A 24,833-nucleotide genomic window follows, 5' to 3' on the forward strand; every position below is an offset into this window, starting at 1 on the left:
CGCTCAGTCGTGTCCGACTCTTTGCAACCCCATGAATCGCAGCACGCCAGGCCTCCCTGTTCATCACCAACTCCCGGAGTTCACTCAAACTCATGTCCATAGAGTCGGTGATGCCATCCAGCCATCTCATCCTGTCACCCCCTCTTCCTTCTGCCCCCAATCCCTCCCAGCATCAGAGTCTTTTCCAATGAGTCAACTCTTTGCATGAGGTGGCCAAAGTACTGGAGTTTCAGCTTCAGCATCCATCCTTCCAAAGAAATCCCAGGGCTGATCTCCTTTAGAATGGACTGGTTGGATCTCCTTGCAGTCCAAGGGACTCTCAAGAGTCTTCTCCAACACCACAGTTCAAAAGCATCAATTCTTTGGCTCTCAGCTTTCTTCACAGTCCAACTCTCACATCCATACATGACCACTGGAAAAACCATAGCCTTGACTAGACGGACCTTTGTTGGCAAAGTAATGTCTCTGCTTTTGAATATGCTATCTTGGTTGGTCATAACTTTCCTTCCAAGGAGTAAGCGTCTTTTAATTTCATGGCTGCAATCATAGTGGATGCTTATTTAAATAAAAATGTAGGGGGTCTATTTCCTAGCCAAATTTAAAATAACCTGGAATTGAAAGAAATTCCAGCATGTGCAACCTGCCTGGTTCAGGGAAGGGCCGTGCTCAATTTTTGTTGTTCATATCTAAATGGTATAGTCACATACAAAACAAGGGTGGGGTGTTTAATGAGACCTAACAACGAAGTTGTCCAATGAATGGATCAGACCACAGTGTAGGCTGCTGTGCAAGTCCCCGACTACCCAAGAGAGTCACTAGGGAGCAGCCCTGAGGCTCCTGGTCATCCTCTTCATCTCCACATTAAGGGGCAGCTCCAGACTGCCTCTCGGTCCTTATCCCAGCTAAGTTCTCTTACCTGTAAATGATATGACGCCATAGAGCCCAGGTCCCTAGATGAGGCACAGCTAACTCACCCCTGCTGGGTAAGTGTTTGCATTTAGCTCTGACTCGGAAAGAAAAAGAACGTTTCATATTTCAGAGCCTTGATCAAGCATGGAGGCTGCTGTGGGCCTTCCTGTGGGCAGCAGCACTGCAGCAGGCTGTGGGATCCCTTCTGCAGGGTCTGGCCCACCCTGGGCAGTGCTCCTTCCACCCCTGCCCACCAGCATCCCTGGGAACAGAAGGAGGTACCTACTCTGAGAACTGGAGATGGGATTTGGGGCTGGATGTGTTGACATTAGGGCTTCAGATGTCACTAGTGGTAAAGAAAGAGAGACGGAGAGGGAGAGAGAGATTACAACTCCTCACGTACCTGAGTTGAAGGACCCGTTTTTCTTTATTACTCCCAGTCCACTGTGGAGTTATACTTTTGTACAATATCATAAAAATGAATTACTAAGAAAACATTGAAAGAGAGGTACAAAACACAAGCCCTCGTTTTAATGATTATATTAAAAAAACATAAAATTACTCTATCAGATTGCTATAAAAGTTCCTAAATTCTTGTTTTCAACTGTTCTATTATCTTACCTGGACTGGTAAATTCAATTCACAGACAGACCCCAGTCCGTGGACCAGGAGCGGGTGTGGGGCAGAGGGCAGGGAGGTATGAAAGCTCAGGAAGGAGGTGATCTGTGGGCACGACTGGAGGGCTGGCTCCTTCCAGTCCCCATCACCGCTGTTCCCTTCTTGAGCTGTCTTACCTACGTTTCGACTTTTTAGAAGTGGGTGGCTCGTTTACAGAGGGCTGGGTAAAGGATTAGGGTCGGGGGAGGGTTACTTCCTGATGGACCTTGGCTTCTGGATGGTGTGTGCCTCCCAGTGATGCTGGCAGAATCAAGGGGCAAAGGGGAGGGGGCCCTGGTGTATTCTGGCTGTGCACTGGACGGGCGATGAAAGAGACAGAGAACCGGAAAGAGGAAGGGCTGGGATGGGAGGAGGCAAGGGAGAACAGGGAGTAGAGAGGCAAGAAAAAAGGGCTGGCCTGGGTTGCCCTACCCACTGTCTTCTCCCAAAGGACAACTGCAAGCAATTAAGCTCTCCAAGGCAAGCGGACTGATTTACTTCCACCAAGTATGTATTTTGGAGGTAGACAGGGCTTTTAAAACTTTCATGTACATGCAAATCGTCCGCCTAGAGAGCTAATTGAAATGCAATTCTGATTCAGCAGGTCTGGGCGTCTGCATTTCTAATAAACTCGAGGGGAAATGATAGAAGTTTGCAGCTCTGAGGGGCCAGGAGTTCTCTGAACATTAATTTCTTACTAGGAGAGGAAGATGCCAGTTCTGGTAACTTGGACCCCACTCCCTGTGATTCCAGGGCACGGGCCCACAGAGCAAATATATATTAATAACTAACCTTCATTGACCCTGCTTCCTTTGTGGCTCAGATAATAAAGAACTTGCCTGCAATGCAGGAGACCTGGGTTCCATCCCTGGGTCAGGAAGATCCTCTGGAGAAGGAAATGGCAATCCACTCCAGTATTCTTGCCCAGAGAATTCCATGGACAGAGGAGCCTGGTGGGCTACAGTTCATTGGGTTGCAGGTCGGACACGACCGAGTAACTAACACGTCCACTTTGTTCATTGACACCAACTCAATGGACATGAACTTGGGCAAACTCCAGGAGATGGTGAGGGGCAGGGAGGCCTGGCATGCTGCAGTTCATGGGGTTGGAAAGAGTTGGATGTGACTTAGTGACTGAACAACAACAACCTTCATTGAACACTCTGGTTGTGGACTGCATTGAGACTCCCCTCCTTTTCCCTCCCCTGGTCCTTCCTCTTCCTCGCCCTCCCAAACTCTCATTACCAGGCCGGTTCATGGAGTCCAATCTCCTTGAATAAACCAGACCAAATAATCAGGCAGCCCAAATGATCGATACTGATGGACAATATGAAATGAATTGATACACCTTTATTAACAAACAGATCTACAACCATGTATCTTTTTGAACACTAAGGGATAACAGGAGTTTTCTCATGTGCTCGGCAAACGGGGGTACTTGCTGCTAGGTTGGGGAACTGGAAGCCACAGAAGAAGCTGGGATTGCCTGGCCTCCTGGGGAGCACTGGGGGCTGCGGAGGTGTGTGTGTTGGGGGTGGGGGGATGCCGTTGCTAGCAGAGGGCCTCCTTGTAGTCACTAGTAGGAACTCAGTGGATCGTGCTTCTTCTATTCAGCCCCTTGTCTGGATTTTTGCTGAGCTGTGGGTGTCTCACCTCAGCATAGATGACAGAAATGTCCTGTGGGAGGGTGGGGTCAGGGTAAGAGAGCTGATGTCACACAGAGGAGGAGAAAAGAGCAGGAGTCCCATCTCACCTTTTCCTGCTGGGCTGGCTGGGCAGGCCTGGCTGTGGGGGAAGAGCAGCATTCAGGTTAGGGTACTGGGCTCATGGGGTGTCCCTTTCCCACCTCCTCACTGGCACCTTCCTCTAGAGAACACGGGCTGGCAGGGTCCGGGCTGCTCTCCTGTTACTTCTCAGGGCCTCTCGCCCTCAATCTGAAAACAGGTGGAGTCAGGAAACCCCAGCTGTGCAACTTGAGGCCACTGACCTGGCCTCTAAGCCTCAGCTGCTTCAACCAGGAAAGGGAGGTGGTGATGACTGTGACTGCTTCATAGGATTCCAGTGAGAAGCAGGGGAGATAAAGGTCTCCAAGATACTTTTAGAATAACTCCTCCATTAGACACCTGTTCTGCATGGGGCAACCTTTTAGGCGTGAGAATTATATATCTAGTCTATGTAGTATATAATAAGCAGAGGTCTAATTCTACATGTCTAATCTCACATCAGTCCTATATAGCAGGGGGTATTGATTCCAAGGCTCAGCGAGGTGAATAACTCTCCACAGTCACTTCCATAAGAAGTAGTCTGTGCTGAATCACTTCAGTCGTATCTGACTGTTTGCGACCCTATGGACCATGTCCTTCCAGGCTCCTCTGTCCATGGGGTTCTCCAGGCAAGAATAAGAATACTGAATCTTAGAGAATGTGAAGCATTCTCCCACTGACAAAAATTCCAGCATCTTGGAACATAAGGGCTCTCTTTGCTTTGGGTTTCAGATCCCTGCACCCACCATCAGGTAAAGCCTGTTCAGAGCTTGAGTTGGAAACAGACCACCTCCACCCCCACCCCTGCCTTCATCTTTGTTGTCTGCAAGGATTAAAGGATCCCATTTCCTCATTTCCCTTATTTTGCTCGTGAAAACCATATAGTCTGTGGTTGACTTCTTTTTTTTTTTTCTCTTATGTTTAAGTCCTCATTGTGACTCTTCACAGGAAGGAACTGTGCCCACGTGGGCTTCCCATCTGCCTGGCCATGTTATAGGCACAACTGGTCAGGTCTTGAGGGAAGAGCCCTGTGTCCAAGAGACTCCTTGGCTGTCCACTTTCCCTAATGTGGGGGAAATGTGGCGGTGGGGAAGCAGAGCCCCTAGGCTGATTCAGACCCATTGTATTTTATTTATTTATTTTTTCAGACCCATTTTATAGACCAGGAATTGAAGTCTCTGTGCAGGTGAGACATAAAAGAAAGCTCCCTGTTTTTGAACACCTATTGCATACCAGACAAACTTTGTGGTTTCTACAACCCAGGTTCTATTCCTAGTCATTCATAATAATTTTACAAAGTAGCCATTATCTGGGCTTCCCTGATGGTGCAGCAGTAAAGAATCTGCCTGCAATGCAGGAGCCACAGGAGATCAGGTTTGATCCCTGGGTGGGGAAGATCTCCTGCAGGAGGGCATGACAACCCACTCCAGTATTCTTGCCTGGAGAATTCCATGGACAGAGGAGTCTAGTGGGCTTCAGTTCATAGGATCTCAAAGAGCTGGGCATGACTGAAGCGACTTAGCACGCACACATGCAGGCATTATCTACATGTTATAGATTGGGCTTGGAGAGTTTATGTAACTTCCTCACAGTCACACAGAACACAGAGTCAAGTTCTGAACTCAATTCTGACCTACGCAGAAACCCGCACTTTCCCACAATTCCGTGTTGCCTGTTTGTCTGTTTGAGAGAGGACTAGCTCTCCCCGTTCTGCCAGCCTCACTGTCGTATCTGTGGCTGCGGTTCATGGTCTTTTTGGCTCCATCTTAGAGCTGGGACTGTCCTGTTTAGACTTATATTGGGGGCAGAGACAAACTGTCATTCTTTTTCCTTTGTTCCTCCACAGTGCTCAGAAAAGGGCAAACAAACAAACAAAAACCACCTCCCTAGTTGGGATGGTCACAGTGAAGGTGTGGTGGAGATGATGTTTATGATGGTGAGATCTGGCAGAGTGCCTGAAGAACTGTGGACAGAGGTTTGGGACATTGTACAGGAGGCAGTGATCAGGACAATCCCCAAGAAAAAGAAATGCAAAAAGGTTGTCTGAGGAGGCCTTACAAAGAGCTGAGAAAAGAAGAGAAGCTAAAGGCAAAGGAGAAAAGGAAAGATACACCCATCTGAATGCAGAGTTCCAAAGAATAGCAAGAAGAGATAAGAAAGCCTTCCTCAGTGATCAGTGCAAAGAAATAGAAGAAAACAATAGAATGGGAAAGACTAGAGATCTCTTCAAGACAATGAGAGATACCAAGGGAACATTTCATGCAAAGATGGGCACAATAAAGGACAGAAATGGTATGGACCTAACAGAAGCAGAAGATATTAAGAAGAGGTGGCAAGAATACACAGAAGAACTATACAAAAAAGATCTTCATGACCCAGATAATCACGGTGGTGTGACCATTCACCTAGAGCCAGACATCCTGGATTCCGAAGTCAAGTGGGCCTTAAGAAACATCACTACGAACAAGTTAGTGGAGGTGATGAAATCCAACTGAGCTATTTCAAGTTTTAAAAGATGATGCTGTGAAAGTGCTGCACTCCATATGCCAGCAAATTTGGAAAACTCAGCAGTGGACACAGGACTGGAAAAGGCAATTTTCAGTCTAATCCCAAAGAAAGGCAATGCCAAAGAATGCTCAAACTACCACAAAATTGCACTCATCTCACACGCTAGCAAAGTAATGCTCAAAATTCTCCAATGCTCAAAATGCTTCAACAGTTCATGAACTGAGAACTTCCAGAAGTTCAAGATGGATTTAGAAAAGGCAGAGGAACCAGAGATCAAATTGATAACATCTGTTGGATCCTCGAAAAAGCAAGAGAGTTCCAGAAAAACATCTACTTCTGCTTTATTGACTATGCCAAAGCCTTTGACTGTGTGGATCACAACAAACTGTGGAAAATTCTCAAAGAGATGGGAATGCCAGACCACCTGCCCTGCCTCCTGAGAAATCTGTATGCAGGTCAAGAAGCAACAGTTAGAACTGGACATGGAACAATGGACTGCTTCCAAATTGGGAAAGGAGTATGTCAAGGCTGTATATTGTCACCTTGCTTTTAACTTATATGCAGAGTACATTATGTGAAATACTGGGCTGGATGAAGCTCAAGCTGGAATGAAGATTTCTGGGAGAAATATCAATAACTTCAGATATGTGGATGACACTGCTCTTATGGCAGAAAGCAAAGAAGAACTAAAGAATCTCTTGATGAAAGTGAAAGAGGAGCGTGAAAAAGCTGGCTTAAAACTCAACATTCAAAGAACTGAGAACATGGCATCTGGTCCCACCACTTCATGGCAAATAGATGGGGAAACAATGGAAACAGTGACAGACTTTATTTCTTGGGTTCCAAAATCACTGCAGATGGTGACTGCAGCCATGAAATTAAATGATGCTTGCTCCTTGGAAGAAAAGCTATGGGAAACCTAGATAGCATATTAAAAAGTGGAGACATTACTTTGCCAACAAAGGTCTGTCTAGTCAAAGCTATGGTTTTTTCAGTAGTCGTGTATGGATGTGAGAGTTGGACCATAAAGACAGCTGAGCACCGAAGAAGTGATGCTTTTGAACTGTGGTGTTGGAGAAGACTCTTGAGAGTCCCTCAGACTGCGAGGAGATCCAACCGGTCCATCCTAAAGGAAATCAGTCCTGAATATTCATTGGAATGACTGATGCTGAAGCTGAAGCTCCAATACTTTGCCACCTGATGTGAAGAACTGACTCCTTTGAAAAGACCCTGATGCTGGGAAAGATTGAAGGCAGGAGGAGAAGGGGCCGACAGAGGATGAGATGGCATCAGTGACTCAATGGACATGAGTTTGAACAAGCTCCAGGAGTTGGTGATGGACAGGGCAGCCTGGCGTGCTGCAGTCCATGGTGTTGCAAAGAGCCAGACACAACTGAACAACTGAACTGAACTGAACTTTCGACACACCTGTGTTTGTGGTGATGGTGGTCGTGAAGTCGTGAAGGAGGAGATGATGGTGGTGGTGGTGGTGGTTAAAGTGCCAGTAATTATGATGGTGGTGGTCAGGGTGATGATGGTGGTAGTGATACCTCACCCTAAGCCCCAAACTTCCCCTTTACATGAACAAAGATGTCAAGGTTGGTCAGAGATCACTTACCTTCATGCTCCCTTGGGATTGTGATTGTGTGAATCTCAGAGTAGATAACTCCTTCGTTGTTTTCATTCTGGTGATAAACTGAAAGAAGAAATGTGACTTAACTAGGACCCACCTGCTCTCCCACCTCGAGACCTAAGTGTTCTGAGGATGCTTATGGAAGGAAGCCAGTCAGGGGCTGTTATGCTGATAACTGGCAGTGGGAAGTGGTTATTAATGTGAGATATCCATCTTGGCAGGAGGACTGTGCTCCCTGACGCAGGTTCTAGCAGTGTCTCTAGCCCTGATATTGTTCAAACTAGAGGTTGGCAGCTAGAGGTTGGTTTGGGTGTTTTTGTAAAAAAAGGTAGTGAATATTTTAGTTTTTGCAAGCCCCAGCTCTGTGGTGTGAAAGCAACCATACACAGTACATACACAATGTTCCTTGCAAAAATACTTGGTGGGCCAGATTTGGCTCCTGGGACATAACCTGGTAATCGTTGGTCTAAACCTCCCCTCTGGGGGCTGGGATCCCTTCCTGCTTCCCTCTCCCACCACCAGCTCCATGCCCTTGCTCCTCAAGCTCTCCCCAGAAGCCTCCTGCTTTCTTCCCCAAATGACTGATTCCCGAGACTCAGGCTCATGAGGCCTTCTTTTTCCCAACTCCCCTGGCAAGGCCCTTCTCTGCCTTTATGGACAGACGCTGGTCCTGATGCAAGTCCTTACCATTGACATACAGCGGGTGCTGCTCTTCACTTGGGGCTGAGGGTAAATTCCGGGGTGGAAGGGGCCCTAGGAGATGCAAAGGTATGATTCACTGAGTGCCCTCAGAGAGCAGACTAGGCAGAGGGTGAGAGAGACTGAGAGTAAGACAGTCAGTTTACCTTTACAAATCGTGTAAAATTACCTTTAAAAATTGTATAAAATATTTAAAAATTAAATTTCAAAAAATGTCAGTGGAGGTTGCTGGTCTTCCCTAGTGGCTCAGATGGTAGAGTCCATCTGCAATGCAGGAGACCCGGGTTTGATTCCAGGTGGGAAAGATTCCCCTGGAGGAGGGCACAGCAACCCACTCTGGTATTCTTGCTTGGAGAATCCCATGGACAGAGGAGCCTGGCGGGGTACAGTCCATAGGGTAGCAAAGAAACAGACGCAACCGAGCGACTAACACAACAACAGTGGGTTGCTGGAGGTCTGAGACGGGTTTGCTGATGATTGTTAATCAACAGGTCTGGACACGGTTGATTTTTATGGGATGTTTCTTTTGAAAAAAATACTCTAATGGATAGGATGGCTCCATAGGAATCACAAACTGGAGGAAGCAGGGTCAGAAAAGATGGGTTACACCCTTGCGTTGAAACAGTGCAGATCCACAAGTCAGGCCGCTTTTCAGAAGGAGGAAAGCTAATAATTTTAACAACACACCATGTGCCAGAAACACCCCAGGACCAGGGAATTCAAATGCAACGTCTACTTAATAGCAAAGCTCCTCACCCAGGGGCCAGCAGAGAGCGGATGTCAAAAAGGGCCCCCTTCCTAATTCTCTGCTGTCTGACATTTTTCACAACCACTTTGCAAAGGTTAATACTATGATTTCCATTTTTTAAAATGAGATGACTGGTTGGGAGAGGTGACTTCTTCAAGGTCACACAGAAAGCTGGTGGAGACAGAATCTTAATCCAGTGTGTATGTTTTTTTCTCCATTAGCCTGCTGCCTCTGTGATAGCAGGCGTTTCCAGAACTTTAAAAATTATGTCCTGGGGTGGGAATTGGGTCACAGGTGTATTTGAGAACACCCAGTTCATGCCCGGTGTCCAAGAAATATTCATCAGCTCTAATAGCAAGAAAGCATCAGAGTCATCAGGTAGCGCCTTTGAACATGGCTCCTCCTGTAAAACGAAGAGGGCATTTGTGGAGACTCAGAGAGGCCCCTGATTATTAGACATTCCCTGATGCTCATCTGTCAAGGCTGTGATTCTGAGTTTTCATTCTCAAAGAGCTCTGTAAATTTGATGGAACTGTGTTTTATGGGAGGCGTGACAACAGGAAGTAAAATGAACACTTAAAAAAACAGCGAGAACTTGGACACTTAGGTAAGTGCTACTTTGAAGCAGACCCCCTGTATGACCACATCCTAGTCCTAGTGATTCCGTCATTGGTCAAAACGCTTTGAAGCTTGCCTTCAGAGATACAGTCTGTGGGTTGTTTTCATTTCTTGAGGAATGAATATGCTGTCTGGAAATGATTAAGGATCTTGGAAAGTCGAGCATGGAGAAAAAAGTTGTTGGACAGTGTTTCTTGGGTAACTGGGGAATTTGGCCTGAAGCTGGTTTTCTGAGTGACATTCTAAAGAAGGATTTGTGCCCCTGAGATTCTGAAATGGTAAGACCTCCACCGGGAGTCTTATTTTCATGAGAGAAAATAAGTTTCTTTTGAACTGGAGTCCAGGTGCTAGCAGGCTGACAGTGGGGGTGGGTAGGGGGGTGGAATGAGAGGGGAGGCAGAGTCTCCACATGAAGAGGGATGTCCCTTTGTCCCATCTTCTTGCAGATCTTTCACCAGTGACTGCTCCTCCACCATCTTGTTTGGGGCTGGGAGGGAGAAGACTGTGATGTGTGGCTTTGCCTTTAATGCTTTGATCCAGAGGTGAGTGGGTAGGAACAGCCATGTTACTGAGGCCAGGCCAGGGAAGGAGGTTTTATGCAGGTGCGGGGAGAGCAGAACTCACAGGCCATCAGTTCACGGTCCCTGCTCCTGTGCCTCCCCATCTAACTCTGGGCCTGCCTCCGTCTCTCTCCAACTGCACTGTCCTTAGTTCCTCAGTGGTGTCCAACTCTTTGCAACCCCATGGACTGTGGCCCACCAGGCTCCTCTCTCCACTGCGCTTCTCCATGCAAGAGTACGGGAGTGAGTTGCCATACCTCCTCCACGGCATCTTCCCAACCCAGGAATCAAAGGTCTCCAACTCAGGTCTCCCACATTGCAGGGAGATTCTTTATCATCTGAGCCACCAGGGAAGCCCATGAATACTGGAGTGGGTAGCCTATCCCTGCTTCAGGGATGTTCCTGACCCAGGAATCGAACCACAGTCTCCTGCACTGCAGGCAGATTCTTTACCAGCTAGGCTACCAGGGAACCCCCCCTGGTACCTTAAAGCAACCCTGGCCTGACTGCATGGACTCAAGACTAAAGGAAAGCAGAGATGAGAAGTTAGATGGACAAAGGCTGCTAAATTAAGAAGGGGAGAGGAAGCTGGAGGTTGACTTAAGCTCTAACTGGGGTGCCTGGTGAGGTGGTGGGGCTGGGGGTGGGGAGAGATACTTTCAGGTACCCTGGCTGTGGTCAGGGAGGAATTCTTGAAACTGTAGGATGGGGTGGTCTTCCTCAAAGAGCAGGCTGGCTTAGCTCCCAGAAAACTCATCACAAATTCCTTAACAGAGGGGGCCGCATACTTGAATAAGCAAATCTAGCTGAAGGTCTATGACACCAATTACTTTCGCCCTTGGCAAGTGGAAAATAAAAATGTCCCTGGGGGAGGAAGAAATAAGTTGATTTGAACCACTGTAGGTGCCCTAGGAATAAACTGGCACCAAATAGCTTTGGTGCTGGGAACCATTCCCTTCAACATGGCTTCATGGCTTTGTTTAACCTTCAAACAAAGGTTAAAATTGGAATAACTTGGAGCCACCCAAGGTGATTGCTTTGAAAGCCAACATTCATGCTTAATTATCATGACCAAGACAGGAACAGGAGAAGAGTCTTCAATTTCAAAACCCATAGATTACCTAGAAATCCCATTTATCTAATTATTTTCACTTCTTTCTCCCTATAGAAAGGGAAAGTTGCTCAGTCATGTCCCACTCTTTGTGACTCCATGGACTATACTGTCCATGGAATTCTCCAGGCCAGAATACTGGAGTGGGTAGCCTTTCCCTTCTCCAGGGATCTTCCCAACCCAAGGATCAAACCCAGGTGTCCCGCATTGCAGGCGGATTCTTTACCAGCTGAGCCACAAGGGAAGCCCTAGAATACTGGAATGGGTAGCCTATCCCTTCTCCAGGGGATCTTTCTGACCCAGGAATCGAACTGGGGTCTCCTGCATTGCTTGCGGATTCTTTACCAACTGAGCTATCAGGGCAGCCTCTTTCTTCTATAGAATCCTCCCTATAGCCTATAGCATTTCTCTCATCTGATTTTTGTTGTTGTTGCTGTTCCGCAGAAGAACGTGATGGATTTATTTCAAGAGTACATATTTCAGTCTTTAAATGCTGTTAAGAGAAATGAGGCTTGTTGAAATGTAAGTTGGAGGCAGGCATGTGGTAGACAATATCTTATGGAATAGTTTCACATCTCACCTGAAACTTAACTAAACTTTTTATTTTCAAAGACTCTGATCGGAGGAATTGGAGAATGGATAGCAGGAGCAAAGGCAGCCTGGGAGCCTGCCAGGTGATGTGCTCAAACTAGAATGAGAACGTGCTGCGCTCCCACTCAATGCCAGGCTAATACATTAGGCATGAGATAGATGTTACCTCATTATCTCAGACCTTACAACATCCCTAGAGGGAGACATTTAGTGAACCTTCGAGGGAACTGGCCCAAGGTCGCCGAATTAGTAAATAGTGGTGCTGGGATCAGGCCACTCCCCAGTCCTCTCCACCACACTTCCTTCCTGTTGAGTTGACATACATGGACACTCACCCAGAGCCCAGTATAGCACAGAAGTGTGTGTGCGTGAGCACACACGTGCACTGGAGTTTTCATGCCCTCTTTCTCCCCTGCTAAGCAGACCAGAGCTCCCCTGACTTCAAGGAGAGAGTTGGAGGCCTTGGGTTTGTCATATTCACAGCCATAGACTGTCTTTCAAATGCGAAGGACACTGGTCTACATCTCGTTTGGCTTGTAAGAATTCCTCTGTTTGTGCCTTATTCATGCCTGAGTGTGCAGCTGTGTGTTTGTGTGACTGCACCAACACACTCCTGGGTGTGTGTGAGTTTTGGAAGGTGTAGCTGTCCCTCTGGGGGCCCCTTTGTGTGACATGTGAAGAAAAGTCCCTCTCCCCACCAGTACACGTAAGTAAGCAATTGGTCCCATCAGACTTGCTTTCCAATGACTGGACTGTGCCTGGCATAGGGATTCAGTAACCAAGAAGGCCAAAAAGAGTTACTAACCGTTTTTCCTCCAGGGTCTGCAATACCCCAGAAGTGCAGCAGCAATGACCATCATGGCAAGCAGACTTGCAGGCAGCCAAGGAACCAGCCAGTTGCTACTGGTGGGTGCAGATAAGACCTGAGGATCTGGGGGGTGAGTAGAGGTGACCATGAGGATTGAGGACGAAATTCACAAATGCACCCCAGACAAGTGCAGGAGAGTCAGAGTGGCTGGCATTAGTGGGAAACGCCTGGCCTGAAGAAGCCTGGGCAACGGGAATGAGGGAAGGACCAAAGGATGTCAACGTGGATGGGCATCCCATGGCTGACCATGTGGCACCCCCCCCCCCCCGCCATGGTGTCCCCTCCCTCTCCGTGGGCTTCACTATTTCTCCACCAGGTTCAGTGGAGATGTTCCCATCAGGGTCTATGCTCAGTCAGTCATGCAGTGCCTACTCTGTACCCAGCACTGAGCCGGGCACAGCAGGAGGAACACAGATCAGTGAGGTCTAGGGCTCAGAGCCCAGCTGGGGGACAAGACCTACCATCCACAGAGAGTGTCTCGGGCTCACTTGTCTCTCTGGAGACACGGTTCCCAGCCTCGCAGGAGTAGTTCCCAGCATCCTGCTCTGACGTCACGCGGAAGAGGCAGGAGGCGGGTCCCCCATGGGGAGCCACGTGGTTCCGCAGGATGTCCCCATTGAGGTGGAATGAGTACAGGATCGGAGGGGAGCCCCTCTGGACCTCACAGAGGAGCTCCACCTCATCCCCCACAGCTAGGCTGGTGGGTCTCAGGGTAAGCAGAGGACGGGACACGGGAGCTGGGGAGCACACAATTGGGAGGTCAGTGGACTACCCAGGCTCCTCCCTTAGGGACCCCTCCCCACACAATCAGGGGCCCCACTGCCCACAGCCCAGGCGTCTAAGCAGTGTCTCCCCTCCCCCACTCACCCCACACCCTGAGCTCCAGCTGAGGGCTCCGTTTCTGGATCTGGCCACCCTCAGAGGATGCCTTGCACCAGTAAAGCCCGGCGTCTCCCTCTTTGGCTGCTGGGATGCGGAGTTCTGGGCGGGAGCTCCTGTTCTTCAGGGTGCGGCCCTCCTTGTGGAAGGAAAAGAGAAGCCGCGAGGCCGACTTCTGACTGTGCAGCTTCGTCTGACATCTCAGGGTCACAGGGCTCCCCTCGCAGAGCTCGTGAGAGGGGAGGGCTGTCAGCACGGGAGGCAGGAACAGCTCTGGGGAGAGACAGCTGGGGGCTCAGGACGGGAGTCTGGACAGTGAGGCCTGGGGAGGCTGAGGTCTGAGCTTTGGCCCACTCCAGACCCCACGGAAATACCGTCACCGTCTCCCAGCACCTCACCGCTCATCCCAACCACAAACCCTGAAACAATGCCCATGCTCCCAAGCCCCTCTGGGGTCCCAGAAAGCCAGACCCGGAGGGGCCTTAGCGGTCACCTAGTCCCCAGAGGAGAAGAGTCTGGCTCAGGGTCTCAAGGGGGCAGTGAGCATCAGGGTTGCTTCTGGGCTCTTCCTGCCCTGCCCGCCCAGGGCATCTTCCACCTCCTTCCCTGACTCTACGCATGTCCCATGGTGGGGGAGGGTATGCAGACAGCATCTTGGGCATCTCAAGGCCCTACCGACTGACCCAGCAGCAGGGGCAGCCAGAGAGAGGGGTGCAGCTCCAAGCCCTGCTGTCCTCTAAGACCAGGCCCCTGAGCAGCACCCTAACCATCCCACCCACCATGTGGTGACTCACCTTGGACTTGAACCATGGCAGTCCCTGAGTCCCATGAGTCCATGTTTCTGGGATATTTCACCCGCCCAGTGCAGTTATACCAGCCACTGCTGTTAGCTGTTGCTGTCCCCAGGAGGAGAGGCTGGTTTTCCATAGAGAAATGGAGGAATTTTCCATCTCTGTAGAATTTCACATGGGACAGTGCCGCGTTCTTCCTTCCCCGGCATCGCAGAATCAGTATATCCCCCTCAAACACAAGTTGTGGCTGGGCTTGGGGGCTCAGCCAGACTGTAAGATGCAGGAACAGGGTCACCCTGGAGCTGTGGACCCCTCAGTCCACTTTCCCCCTCTTCCCCAGCCTAATCCTGCCCCCTCCCCCCACTCCTGGGATGGAGACTCCTGGATGGCACCCTCGCAGCTGTCACTGTCCCCAGGTCGTCATGCCAGACCGGGGGCCCTCTGCTTTCCTCCACTCCCTTCCCCCCTGTTTCCTCTGCCCTTCTCCTGTTTTCCTCCTCCCTCCTCTCCCTCCTCTTCTCTTTCCGTGCCTTCTCTCTGGCCTCCTTCCCTCCTACCCTTCTTCTCTCCATTTTTTTTTTCCCCTCTTACATGACCAGAGATGGAACCCTTCCCTCTGCAGTGGAAGCTCAGAGTGTTAACCACTGGACCATCAGGGAAGTCCCCCTCCTTGTTTGCTTTTGCAACGCACTTTCCTCTGCCACCTTGGCAAGCTTGAGGCAAATTGCGTTCCTTCCATCCATTGTTCTCCTTGTTCTTCTTGATTGGATCCCCATTCTCCTAGTTCGGTTTCTTCTTCCCTGGTGACCCCAGCACAGCTCTTTCTGCAGCATCCACTTCGGATGGTATGTGCACCCCTCTCCATCAGAGAGGAGCTGGAGGGGTGGGTGTTGGACGTGCCATGGCCTGGGCTCGCTCCCCCCTGCTTCCCTCATTGGGCTTCCCCTGGCCCAGCCTCCATCAGCACTCCCAGCAGTGAGGTTCGTCTCCACCACAGTCACGATGTGGGGTCTGCCACCTCTGTCCTCATTTCTAAAATGCCTTTTATGCCCCGATGTGGACAAGAGAAGAGCTTCTGGGGACCCAGCATTATTTGCAGGGCAATCCCAGACTGGCCTGGCCCCGGGACATACGTCTTTGGCAAACCAGGTACCGCTGGTCCCAGATAACCTCAGAAGCCTGAGAGTAATGATGCGTAATCAGATAGGGAGCCCTAAAAAGAGCCTCAGCACATCCTACGTTTGGTTCTCTTGGATCCCCTGGACTCTTATTCTCACCCAAGAACTAATGATGCTCACAGCGTAGCTGAATAATGGCCCTTGCTTCCTTGGCTGCTCTTTCTAGCACCACTAAATATTGGTTTGGATTCGTCCTCTCGGGCATCACAGAACATGCCCCTAGAGGTCAAGATTTCATAGGTCAGAGTTTTCACCCACTTGACAGAAGCTCCATGGAGGTCAGTGGGACAGGATGAGCAGGAGGGCAAAGGTAGCCAGGGGAGAAAGAAGGCTGACCCACAGACAAAGATGCCTGATTCCTTGAACATGAGAGGGATGGAAGCGAATCTGGATGTTGATGAGTGGGGATAGCAGGAGCTCCAGAGCCACACTGAGAGGAGGAAATGGAGGCCATTGGACTTATAAGGGGGCTGGGTGGAGGCTGAGAGTCATTCTTCTGGAACTTGAAGTCACCCTGTAACTATCACAGCCTGAGACAGTGAAGTCCTGGGTTTCCCCTCTTCCTAGGCACTGGTGAGGACTCCCGAGGAAGAGATCTAGGCCGGTGATGCTCTGAGGATGTTGCTGGGGACCCAACGTTGTTGTTGTTGTTCAGTCTCTCAGTCGTGTCTGACCCTTTGCAACTGCATAGACCTGCAGTGTGCCAGGCTTCCCTGTCCTTCACTATCTCCTGGAGTCTGCTCAAACTCATGTCCAAACTCATTGCTAGCAATACTCAGTGATACTAGAACGAGCAGCCAAGGAAGCAAGGTCCGTCATTCAGCTACACTGTGAGCATCATTAGTTCTTCTGATCCAGGGATCCAGGTGGACCAGGTGAAGGCAGGATGTGCTGGGGCTCTTCTTAGGGCTTCCTAGTCTATTACTCATCATTACTCCCAGGCTTCTGATGCCATCCAACCCTCTCATTTTCTGTCGTCCCTCTCTCTTCCTGCTCTCAATCTTTCCCAGCATCAGGGTCTTTACCAATGAGTCGGCTCTTCGCATCAGATGGCCAAAGTATTGGAGCTTCAGCTTCAGCATCCATCCTTCCAATGGATATTCAGGGTTGATTTCCTTTAGGATTGACCCAATGGCCCTGATTTTGCCTATCTATTAAGTTTTGGCCCAGAGACACCCTTGGAGATGAAAGAGACATGGACAAGACTCACCAATTTTCCCAACACAGGGAACTGCAAGAGAAAAAAAGTGGTAGATTAAGTAGCAGAAAGAACTTTCTGACAAGGAGAGGGCCTGTCACCTTATAAATAGACGCTAACATTCATGCAACCAGTCAACCACCCAGCCCCCTAAGCACATAACTATCTAAGCCACCCAACCATTCACATACCCAGCCACTCAACACCCAGCCACCCAGCTGTCTAACCAAACAGCCACCCAGCCACTCAGCCACTCAACTTTTATGGTGGACCTACTGCCTGGAATTCTTCGCCCCATCTCATTTTAAATACTACCTCCTGGGACAGGTCTTGCTGGGCTTCCCAGGTGGTGCTCATGGTGAAGAACCTGCCTGCCAATGCAGGAGATGCAAGAGACATGGGTTCAATCCCTGAGTTGGGACGATCCCCTAGAGGATGAAATGGCAACTCCAGTATTCTTGCCTGGAGAATCCCATGGACAGAGGAGCCTGGCAGGCTACAGTCCATACGGTTGCAAAGAGTTGGACATGACTGAAGCAACTTAGCACAATTATCATAATACCCTATTGTGTTACTATCAGAGCACTTATCATCATTTAAAATTACCTTACCATTAAATTGCTTACTTGTAATCACCTGTCTCCCTCCCTCTGTCTAGAACTTAAGCTCCATGAGAGCAGGTCCTCTGCCTGTCTAGTTCACTGCTGTATTACCTACACCTAGGGCCCGTGCCTGGACCATGGTCTGTGTTCAATAAGCATATACTAAATAGATGCATGAATGCTTCTCCCACTCGTGCAGGGATGGAAACAAAAAGTAGAAGACACAGGACTAGATTCCTACACTATTGTGCCTAAGGGGCCTGTTTACATGCACAGAAGAACTCAGCAAAGCAGGACCGAATTCTTGTGGCCCACCTGCCCACAGAGCTCTGGGGAATAGAGTATATGGAAGTGATCGTAGGAAGGAGGTAAGAATAGACTGTATGGATGTGATCACATGAAGGAGGTGAGGTGTCCCTGGAGGAGTAGTCATTAAACAATTGTGGGGCATGGACAGGCAGCTTGGACGCGTGAGAGAACTATCAACAGGCCAGCAGTCACACCGTGTTGCACCTTGTATGCATCACACTGATGCTTCTAGAAGAACGAATGTTTGAGGAGAGGAAGTGGACAGGAAAGTGAAAGTGTTAGTTGCTTAGTCATATCTGACTTTTGGTGACCCCATGGACTATAGCCTGCCAGGCATCAGTGTCCATGGGATTCTCCAGGCAAGAATACTGGAGTGGGTAGCCATTTCCTTCTCCAGGGGATCTTCCTGACCCAAGAATCAAATTCAGGTCTCTTGCATTGCAGGCAGATTCTTTACCATTTGAACCACCAGGGAAGCCCAGGTGGCCTGGAAAGAGAGGCCAAACCACAAAATGATGACAGATGAGGTTAGGCAGGTGTGATCAGCCTAAGGGATGGGAGACCCTAAACTGAGGGACAGAGTTGGATATAAAGCAGTGGAGCATATTCTGGGCTTTGGGGCAAGAGGCAAAAGAATGAATGATGTAGGGCTGAGTGCAGTTGGTCCAGCCGGTCCCCAGGCATTTACTTGTGCCTTTCTTTGCTGGGTGCTGTGCAGAATCCTGAGAAATGCAAGAATGGTCCTGGGAGGGGTGGGTGCTGAGATCCCCTCAGCAGATCTGCCATGTTCATTCACAGGCTATCATGCTTGCTGTCCACATGATTTGGGACATATTCTCTACCTACTCAGCTCAGGTCAGCTCCCCCGCAGGTTCTCAGGGTGTATAAGATTATGAGTCCATCCCTTTATCTTCCCCTGCCTCCAATCTAAGTACATCTTCTGTGATCTTGGTGTAGAGGGAAGCACACAGGCTTTGGAACCAGATGACGTGGACTGATTCCATGAGTCCATCCCTTTCTATGGGAACTTGCACAGGTTGTTTAAAGTTCAAGAACCTCCAGTTCCTGACTCTGTCTGTATAGTGGAAATGACAATGAAACGGAGCAGGACCGTATGGTCCTTGCTCCTCCCCCCACCAGCTTCTCTGCTAGCCATTTGCCTCTGGAAAACCTTAGTCAAAGAATAAGCTTAATCAGAGAAGTGAGAAATGCTGAAACAAAGGAAAACAGTCAAAGGGGACCAAATAATAATAATGTAGTCATTAGGCATAGTCAAGGACCTTTAGTTCTGTCTCAAGGGCTATAGATAATATTCTGAGCCATATCCTGTGAGCTGTCTTATAGATACCAAAACCCCAGGTGGAGAAATTAACTACATGATGTCCAGACTGTGTCCAGGACATGAGCTGCCACAATTTCAAGAACTGACTGCAAAGAAATGGGAACAAATGGACCCCCAAACTGAAGATTAACAGTACCTAAAACAACCAAGATGATGCCAGTCAGACCACTGATGACCAGTTTGAAGATGACTGTCAGACATGACTGTGCTGTTTCTGCATGTAGCCCCCCAACCCCCAACTCTGTCTACAAAAGCTCTCACCCACTGCTTGTCAGAGCAGCCTTTGGACAGATGTCCGCTACCCTCTCCCACAGTTGCTGGCATCTGAAATAAAGCACTTTCCTTTCCACCAACCTGGCCTGCTTATTGGCTTTTGAGTGGCAATCAGCCAGACCCCGCCATGCATACCTTTTGGTAACAATAAGTCATTTTTTCCTTACAGAGCAGTTACATAGATTATGCCGACCCCCCGCCTGGGGAGGTGGCTTCTACATTAGCTGAAAGCAGAAAGAAGGCCTGACCTCAGAGTAACTAAGACCTCACTGGGCAGTGATGCCTCCCCTTCCTTTCCCTTCCCTACCGGAAAACAGTTTTGCAGCTACAAAGTGATGAACAAACAAGGCTGAGGTGACTGATGCCTATAACAAGAGGGTAGGCTCCAGTGAGCATAGATGCTTCAAATGAGCTTGTGCCCCAGATCTCAACGACTTGCTCTCCAAGGCACTGCAAGGCCTTGGGGTTGCGTTTGCAGAACCACTGTGTCTAATCAAAACGGCCACCAACTGGGGACTAACAGAGTAGACGACACCTGCTTACAGCAGTTCCTATGACGAGAACCCGAGGGTTTCAGTCTGGTACAGGCTGAAGATGAGGTGACAGTGTGATGTGAAACCAAGAGCTACTGTAAAGCTGTGGAGTCCTGGATGGCGGAGGTCACAGCCCCAGTGAGCTCTGCACTCACTGGGCCACTTTGGGAGGGATGAGAAAGCCCAGCTCCTGACCCACTGACAAAGCTTAGCAGGACCGAGCAGACCAGGGCGACGAACAGGGCCTAGAAACCATTTCCTACTACAGGAATTGGGAGATATTTATCTGAGAAAGATGAGACAGAGTAGGGATAGTCAGTGGCCTTCGAATACCTGATGGACTAAGGCAGGGTCTTTACCACTAGCGCGACCTGGGAAGCCCTCATAGGGCAGAAGTGAAACTAGTTAGATCAGAGAGGCAGGTTTCAGCTCCACACGAGGAACTGCTGCTGCTGCTGCTGCTAAGTCACTTCAGTCGTGTCCGACTCTGTGCGACCCCATAGACGGCAGCCCACCAGACTCCCCTGTCTCTGGGATTCTCCAGGCAAGAACACTGGAGTGGGTTGCCATTTCCTTCTCCGACTACATCACAGTAAATCTCTACCACGCTGTAACATGCTACTCTGCCAAGGGGTGGCAGCCGCGCACCGGGAGGGCTGTGTGTCACGGATGCTGTGTGTGTATGGGGGTGGGTTCCAGTACGAGGACTGAAGCTGGCCGATGCACAGCTCAGAGGAAGATCAAGGTTCATCGCCTAAATTTTAAATACATCATACTGTGTGTTAATCACTCAGTTGTGTCCGACTCTTTGCAATCCCATGGACTAGGGCTTGCCAGGTTCCTCTGTCCATAGACTTCTCCAGGCAAGAATACTGAAGGGGGTTGCCATTTCCTTCTCCAGGGGGTCTTCCTGACCCAGGGATTGAACTCAGGTCTTCTGCGTTGCAGACAGATTCTTTACCATCTGGGCCACAAGGGAAGCCCAAATACATCTGTTATACAGCCATGACCAGCATGTTCAGTGTCAGGGCTTCTAGCCTCTAGAATCTGTGATAGCCAATACTAACGACAGGTACCATTTGTCATGTGACCATGTCCTGCCAGGCACTTTAAATGAATATGATTTCTAGTTTTACCAGATTAAAATCCAACTACATCCAGACTAGAGAGATAGAACAGAGCAAGTACAGGGTTTGACAAAATGAATTGGGTTTCCATCTCTGTTTTGCTTGTTAGCAGGGTAATTCCAGGCAAGTTTCTTAACATTTCTGAACCTCAGTTTCCCCAACTGCTTCATAGGGATAAAAATTAAACCCTAGCCTATAATGACTCTGAAGGTTATATGAGATAATGCATGTACCGTATATTTAATTTTTTTTTTTCTCCTCTATCTCTCTGGCCACATCTGAGAGGAAGTAGCACTTGAAAGGAAATAGCAGCTTTACCCTTACAGCAACTTCGTTCTGACTCTTTCAGACAGGGGGTCCGAATCTCAGGCTGGCTTTCTGGGATCCTGAGCATCAGATGTGACTCAGTCTTGCCTGGGTTTCCCATATGCCATCCAGTTATTCAGCCAGTTACTGACTTTCCACCCCTCCTCCTTTGCTTTCCCCCGTCCAGATCCTGGGCTACATGCCGGGAAGCTCTTAGATTTTTATCTAGTCAAGTCCAAGGACTCTATTCCTTTCGCAAGGAAGGGATGTGCCCTTAAGAATCTCCCATCTGGAGCGTATCCAGGCCTGAGGCCTGCCCTTATGTGAGCACTGACCTTCTCACTTGTCCAAATGACCATTCGTAGAACACACAGGGCAACATGGTGATGTTGGGGAAGGAAGAGCCCTGAGTGGAACAAGGATTTGCTTCTCAGAGGCTAAATTCCCACAAACTCTACCCAGGAAGGGGGTGTTTTTAGGAATGCTTTTGCTTTTCAGGGCTTCCCTGGTGGCTCAGACAGTAAAGAATCTGCCTGCAATGCAGATTCTGGATTTAGTCCCTGGGTGAGGAAGATCCCACGAAGAAGGAAATAGTTATCCACTCCAGTATTCTTGCCTGGAGAATTTCATGGACAGAGGAGCCTAGCGAGCTACAGTCCACTGGGTTGCAGAGTCAGACATGACTGACTGACTAACACATTTTGCTTTTCTGGTTCAATGAAAACAAACTTCTGAGACCAAGCTTAAAACAAAAACCAAGTCAACTCAGAAACTGTGAAGCGAAGTGATCTACGTGCCCAGACTCATTCCTTTCGAGTGTAGCATATGACAATGGCTGAGACTGAGCTGAATCTAGAGGAGCCGAGTAACCCATCCCCACTCCAATCCTCTGTCTGGAGACCAGTCCCTTCTGGCATGTGTGACTGGCCCCAGTGGATCAAGGAGACAGCTATGGATTCAGAAGAATGGGTTTGAACCTTCATATGCATTGGAGAAGGAAATGGCAACCCACTCCAGTGTTCTTGCCTGGAGAATCCCAGGGATGGCAAAGCCTGGTGGGCTGCCATCTATGGGGTCGCACAGAGTTGGACACGACTGAAGTGACTTAGCAGCAGCAGCAGCATAGGTCCCCATGGGCTTCCCAGGTGGCTCAGTGGTAAAGAATCTTCCTGCCAGTGCAGGGATTCAGGAGATGCAGGTTCAATCCCTGGGTTGGGAAGATACCCTGGAGAAGGAAATGGCAACCCACTCCAGTATTGTTGCCTTGGAAATCCCATGGACAGAGGAGCCTGGTGGGCTACAGTGCATGGGGTTGCAAAGAGTTGGACACAATGTAGCTACTCAACAACAGCAACAATAACAAGAACATGGGTCCCCACAGGCGTTCAGACCCAAATCAGAACCTCCCTGGACAGAGAGAGGAAGTAGGCAGAATAGGAATAGCCATTTTGAGGAGGGCTTTGGACACTCAGGGCATAAATCTCTTGACCAGGGAAGAAGCCCAGTCATTGTTGACTGGTTCCAAGAAAAGGCTGAGGCTTCTTAAAAATACATCTCCTTGTAAAACCTCACGTTTAGTTCTGCTTGCTGAGCAAAATGTGTGGAACTGCCTTTTGTCCACTTCCCTGATCTTTCCTCTGCACCCCAGCAGCCTCCTTTCCTTCTGTGATTTTATTTTCCTTTCAAGATAGACCTGATGGATATTTTAACTTGATTTCACAGGGTGAAAAATGTCATTGGACTTCAGCATGTGATTTTTTTGGCTCCCTAAATTAGCTTTGACACATCAAATGGTTGCCCTTCCAAGGACCCAGGAAAATGGGGTAGGAAAGCTTGAGGCTCCCCAAATGGCCTCATCCTCATCACTCTCATCCACATCAGTCTCACCTCCATCAGCCTCACCTCCATCACTCTCACCTCCATCACTCTCATCTCCATCACTCTCATCCCTATCAGTCTCACCTCCATCACTCTCATCTTCATCACTCTCATCCCTATCAGTCTCACCTCCATCGCTCTCATCCCCATCACTCTCATCCCCATCACTCTCATCCCCATCACTCTCACCTCCATCACTCTCATCTCCATCACTCTCATCCCATCAGTCTCATCCCCATCACTCTCATCTCCATCACTCTCACCTCCATCACTCCCATCCCCACCACTCTCACCTCCATCACTCTCATCTCCATCACTCTCATCCCCATCAGTCTCACCTCCATCACTCTCATCCCCATCACTCTCACCTCCATCGCTCTCATCCCCATCACTCTCATCCCATCAGTCTCACCTCCATCACTCTCATCCCCATCACTCTCACCTCCATCACTCTCACCTCCATCACTCTCACCTCCATCACTCTCAAGCATACCCATGTGCACACACTAGTCTCAAGCTCTAGCCATAAACCCACTTGAATTAGGAAAGGTGAAATAAGGAACTTTGCATCTTAGGAACGACACAGTCTTTGGTGCCCAGGAGAGGCTACTGGGACTTGGTGACTTACCGAAGAGGAGCGCAACTGTCCAGAGCAGCATGGGGCCCAGCCTGGCGTGGAAGAGGGTCCACAGGGCAGATGGGAGTCAGGGGCGAGGATGGCAGGGAGAGCATCTAGGCCACAGGGGTGGGTGGGTGACCCCCTCTGACGTGGGTTGTGTTAGCGCTTGATAATCTAAATACAGGAAGTGGGGAAGAAACTACAAGCTCAAATTGGTATTTCTTCTTTGCTAGAAGGAGCGTAACACAAATGAATTTTCTTGACTATAAAGCATAAGGTAGTCAGATAAGCCACTGGCAAGCACTTCATTGTTTTCTTAATATATATATATATATATATATATTACTGAAGTATAGTTGACTTACAATGTTTCAGGTACACAGCAAAGTGATTCAGTTATACATATACACATATATTGTTTTTGAAATTATTTTCCATATAGTTGCCTGTGCTGTCCCGTAAACCTCTGTTACTTGTTGCATATCTATTTTTTAACTAGAAATCTAGCATTCTATTAATACTAAGTCAAACAAGTGGAATCAAAATGTCATTAATTGTGTTAGGCAAAAATTCATATTTTCTAAAATATATATAATACATATTACTTATATACATATATGTATATAAAAGCTTTTCTACTACATTTGATGAAGGCTTGAGAAAGAACATAAAAAAAAAGAATAGATGGAGAAGTTGGAAAACATAAATTGCCGCCAGTGTCCCAGCCCAGTGGTGAAGCCCCGCTGACCCCCGCCTCCACAGGAGGCCCTCCAACACGAGCAGGTACTTTTGGTTCAGTCTCCTGTGGGGTCACGGCTCCTTTCCTCTGGGTCTTGGCGCACAGAAGATTTTGTCTGTGCCCTCCAGGACTGGAGTCTCTGTTTCCCCCAGTCCCGTTGAAGTCCTATAATTACACTCCTTTGGCCTTCAAGGTCAGGTTCCCCAGGGATTCGCAGTCCCTTTGTCAGATCCCCAGGCTGGGAAGCCTGACGTGGGCTTCAGAGCCTTCACCACAGTGGGAGAATGTCTTTGGTATTATCGTTCTCCAGTTTGTGGGTCACCCCCCAGGCTGCTATGGAATTTGATTTTACTGCGGTTGTGCCCCTCTTACTGCCTCGCTGCAGCTTCTTCTT

General features: G+C 48.9%; 1 protein-coding gene across 2 annotated transcripts; it reads right to left on the reverse strand.

Annotated features, from left to right (window-relative positions):
• Window positions 1-2,896: 2,896 nt before the first annotated feature.
• FCRL6 (Fc receptor like 6) lies at window positions 2,897-24,313 on the reverse strand. 2 transcript variants are annotated; one of them, XM_015461679.3, is made up of 10 exons: window positions 23,710-24,313; window positions 16,724-16,744; window positions 14,339-14,605; window positions 13,533-13,817; window positions 13,127-13,402; window positions 12,603-12,728; window positions 8,158-8,223; window positions 7,456-7,533; window positions 3,320-3,351; window positions 2,897-3,243 (listed from the first exon to the last, which is right to left on the reverse strand). In XM_015461679.3, the coding sequence occupies exons 1-10, from the start codon at window positions 23,738-23,740 to the stop codon at window positions 3,154-3,156; spliced, it is 1,272 nt and encodes a 423-aa protein (XP_015317165.2). In that variant the 5' UTR covers window positions 23,741-24,313; the 3' UTR covers window positions 2,897-3,153. The 2 variants fall into 2 exon arrangements, with proteins under 2 accessions (XP_015317165.2, XP_024845658.1); XM_024989890.2 differs by lacking the exon at window positions 3,320-3,351.
• Window positions 24,314-24,833: the final 520 nt, after the last annotated feature.

The sequence above is a fragment of the Bos taurus genome, chromosome 3, assembly GCF_002263795.3.
Source record: "Bos taurus isolate L1 Dominette 01449 registration number 42190680 breed Hereford chromosome 3, ARS-UCD2.0, whole genome shotgun sequence".
Taxonomy (NCBI): Eukaryota; Metazoa; Chordata; class Mammalia; order Artiodactyla; family Bovidae; genus Bos; species Bos taurus.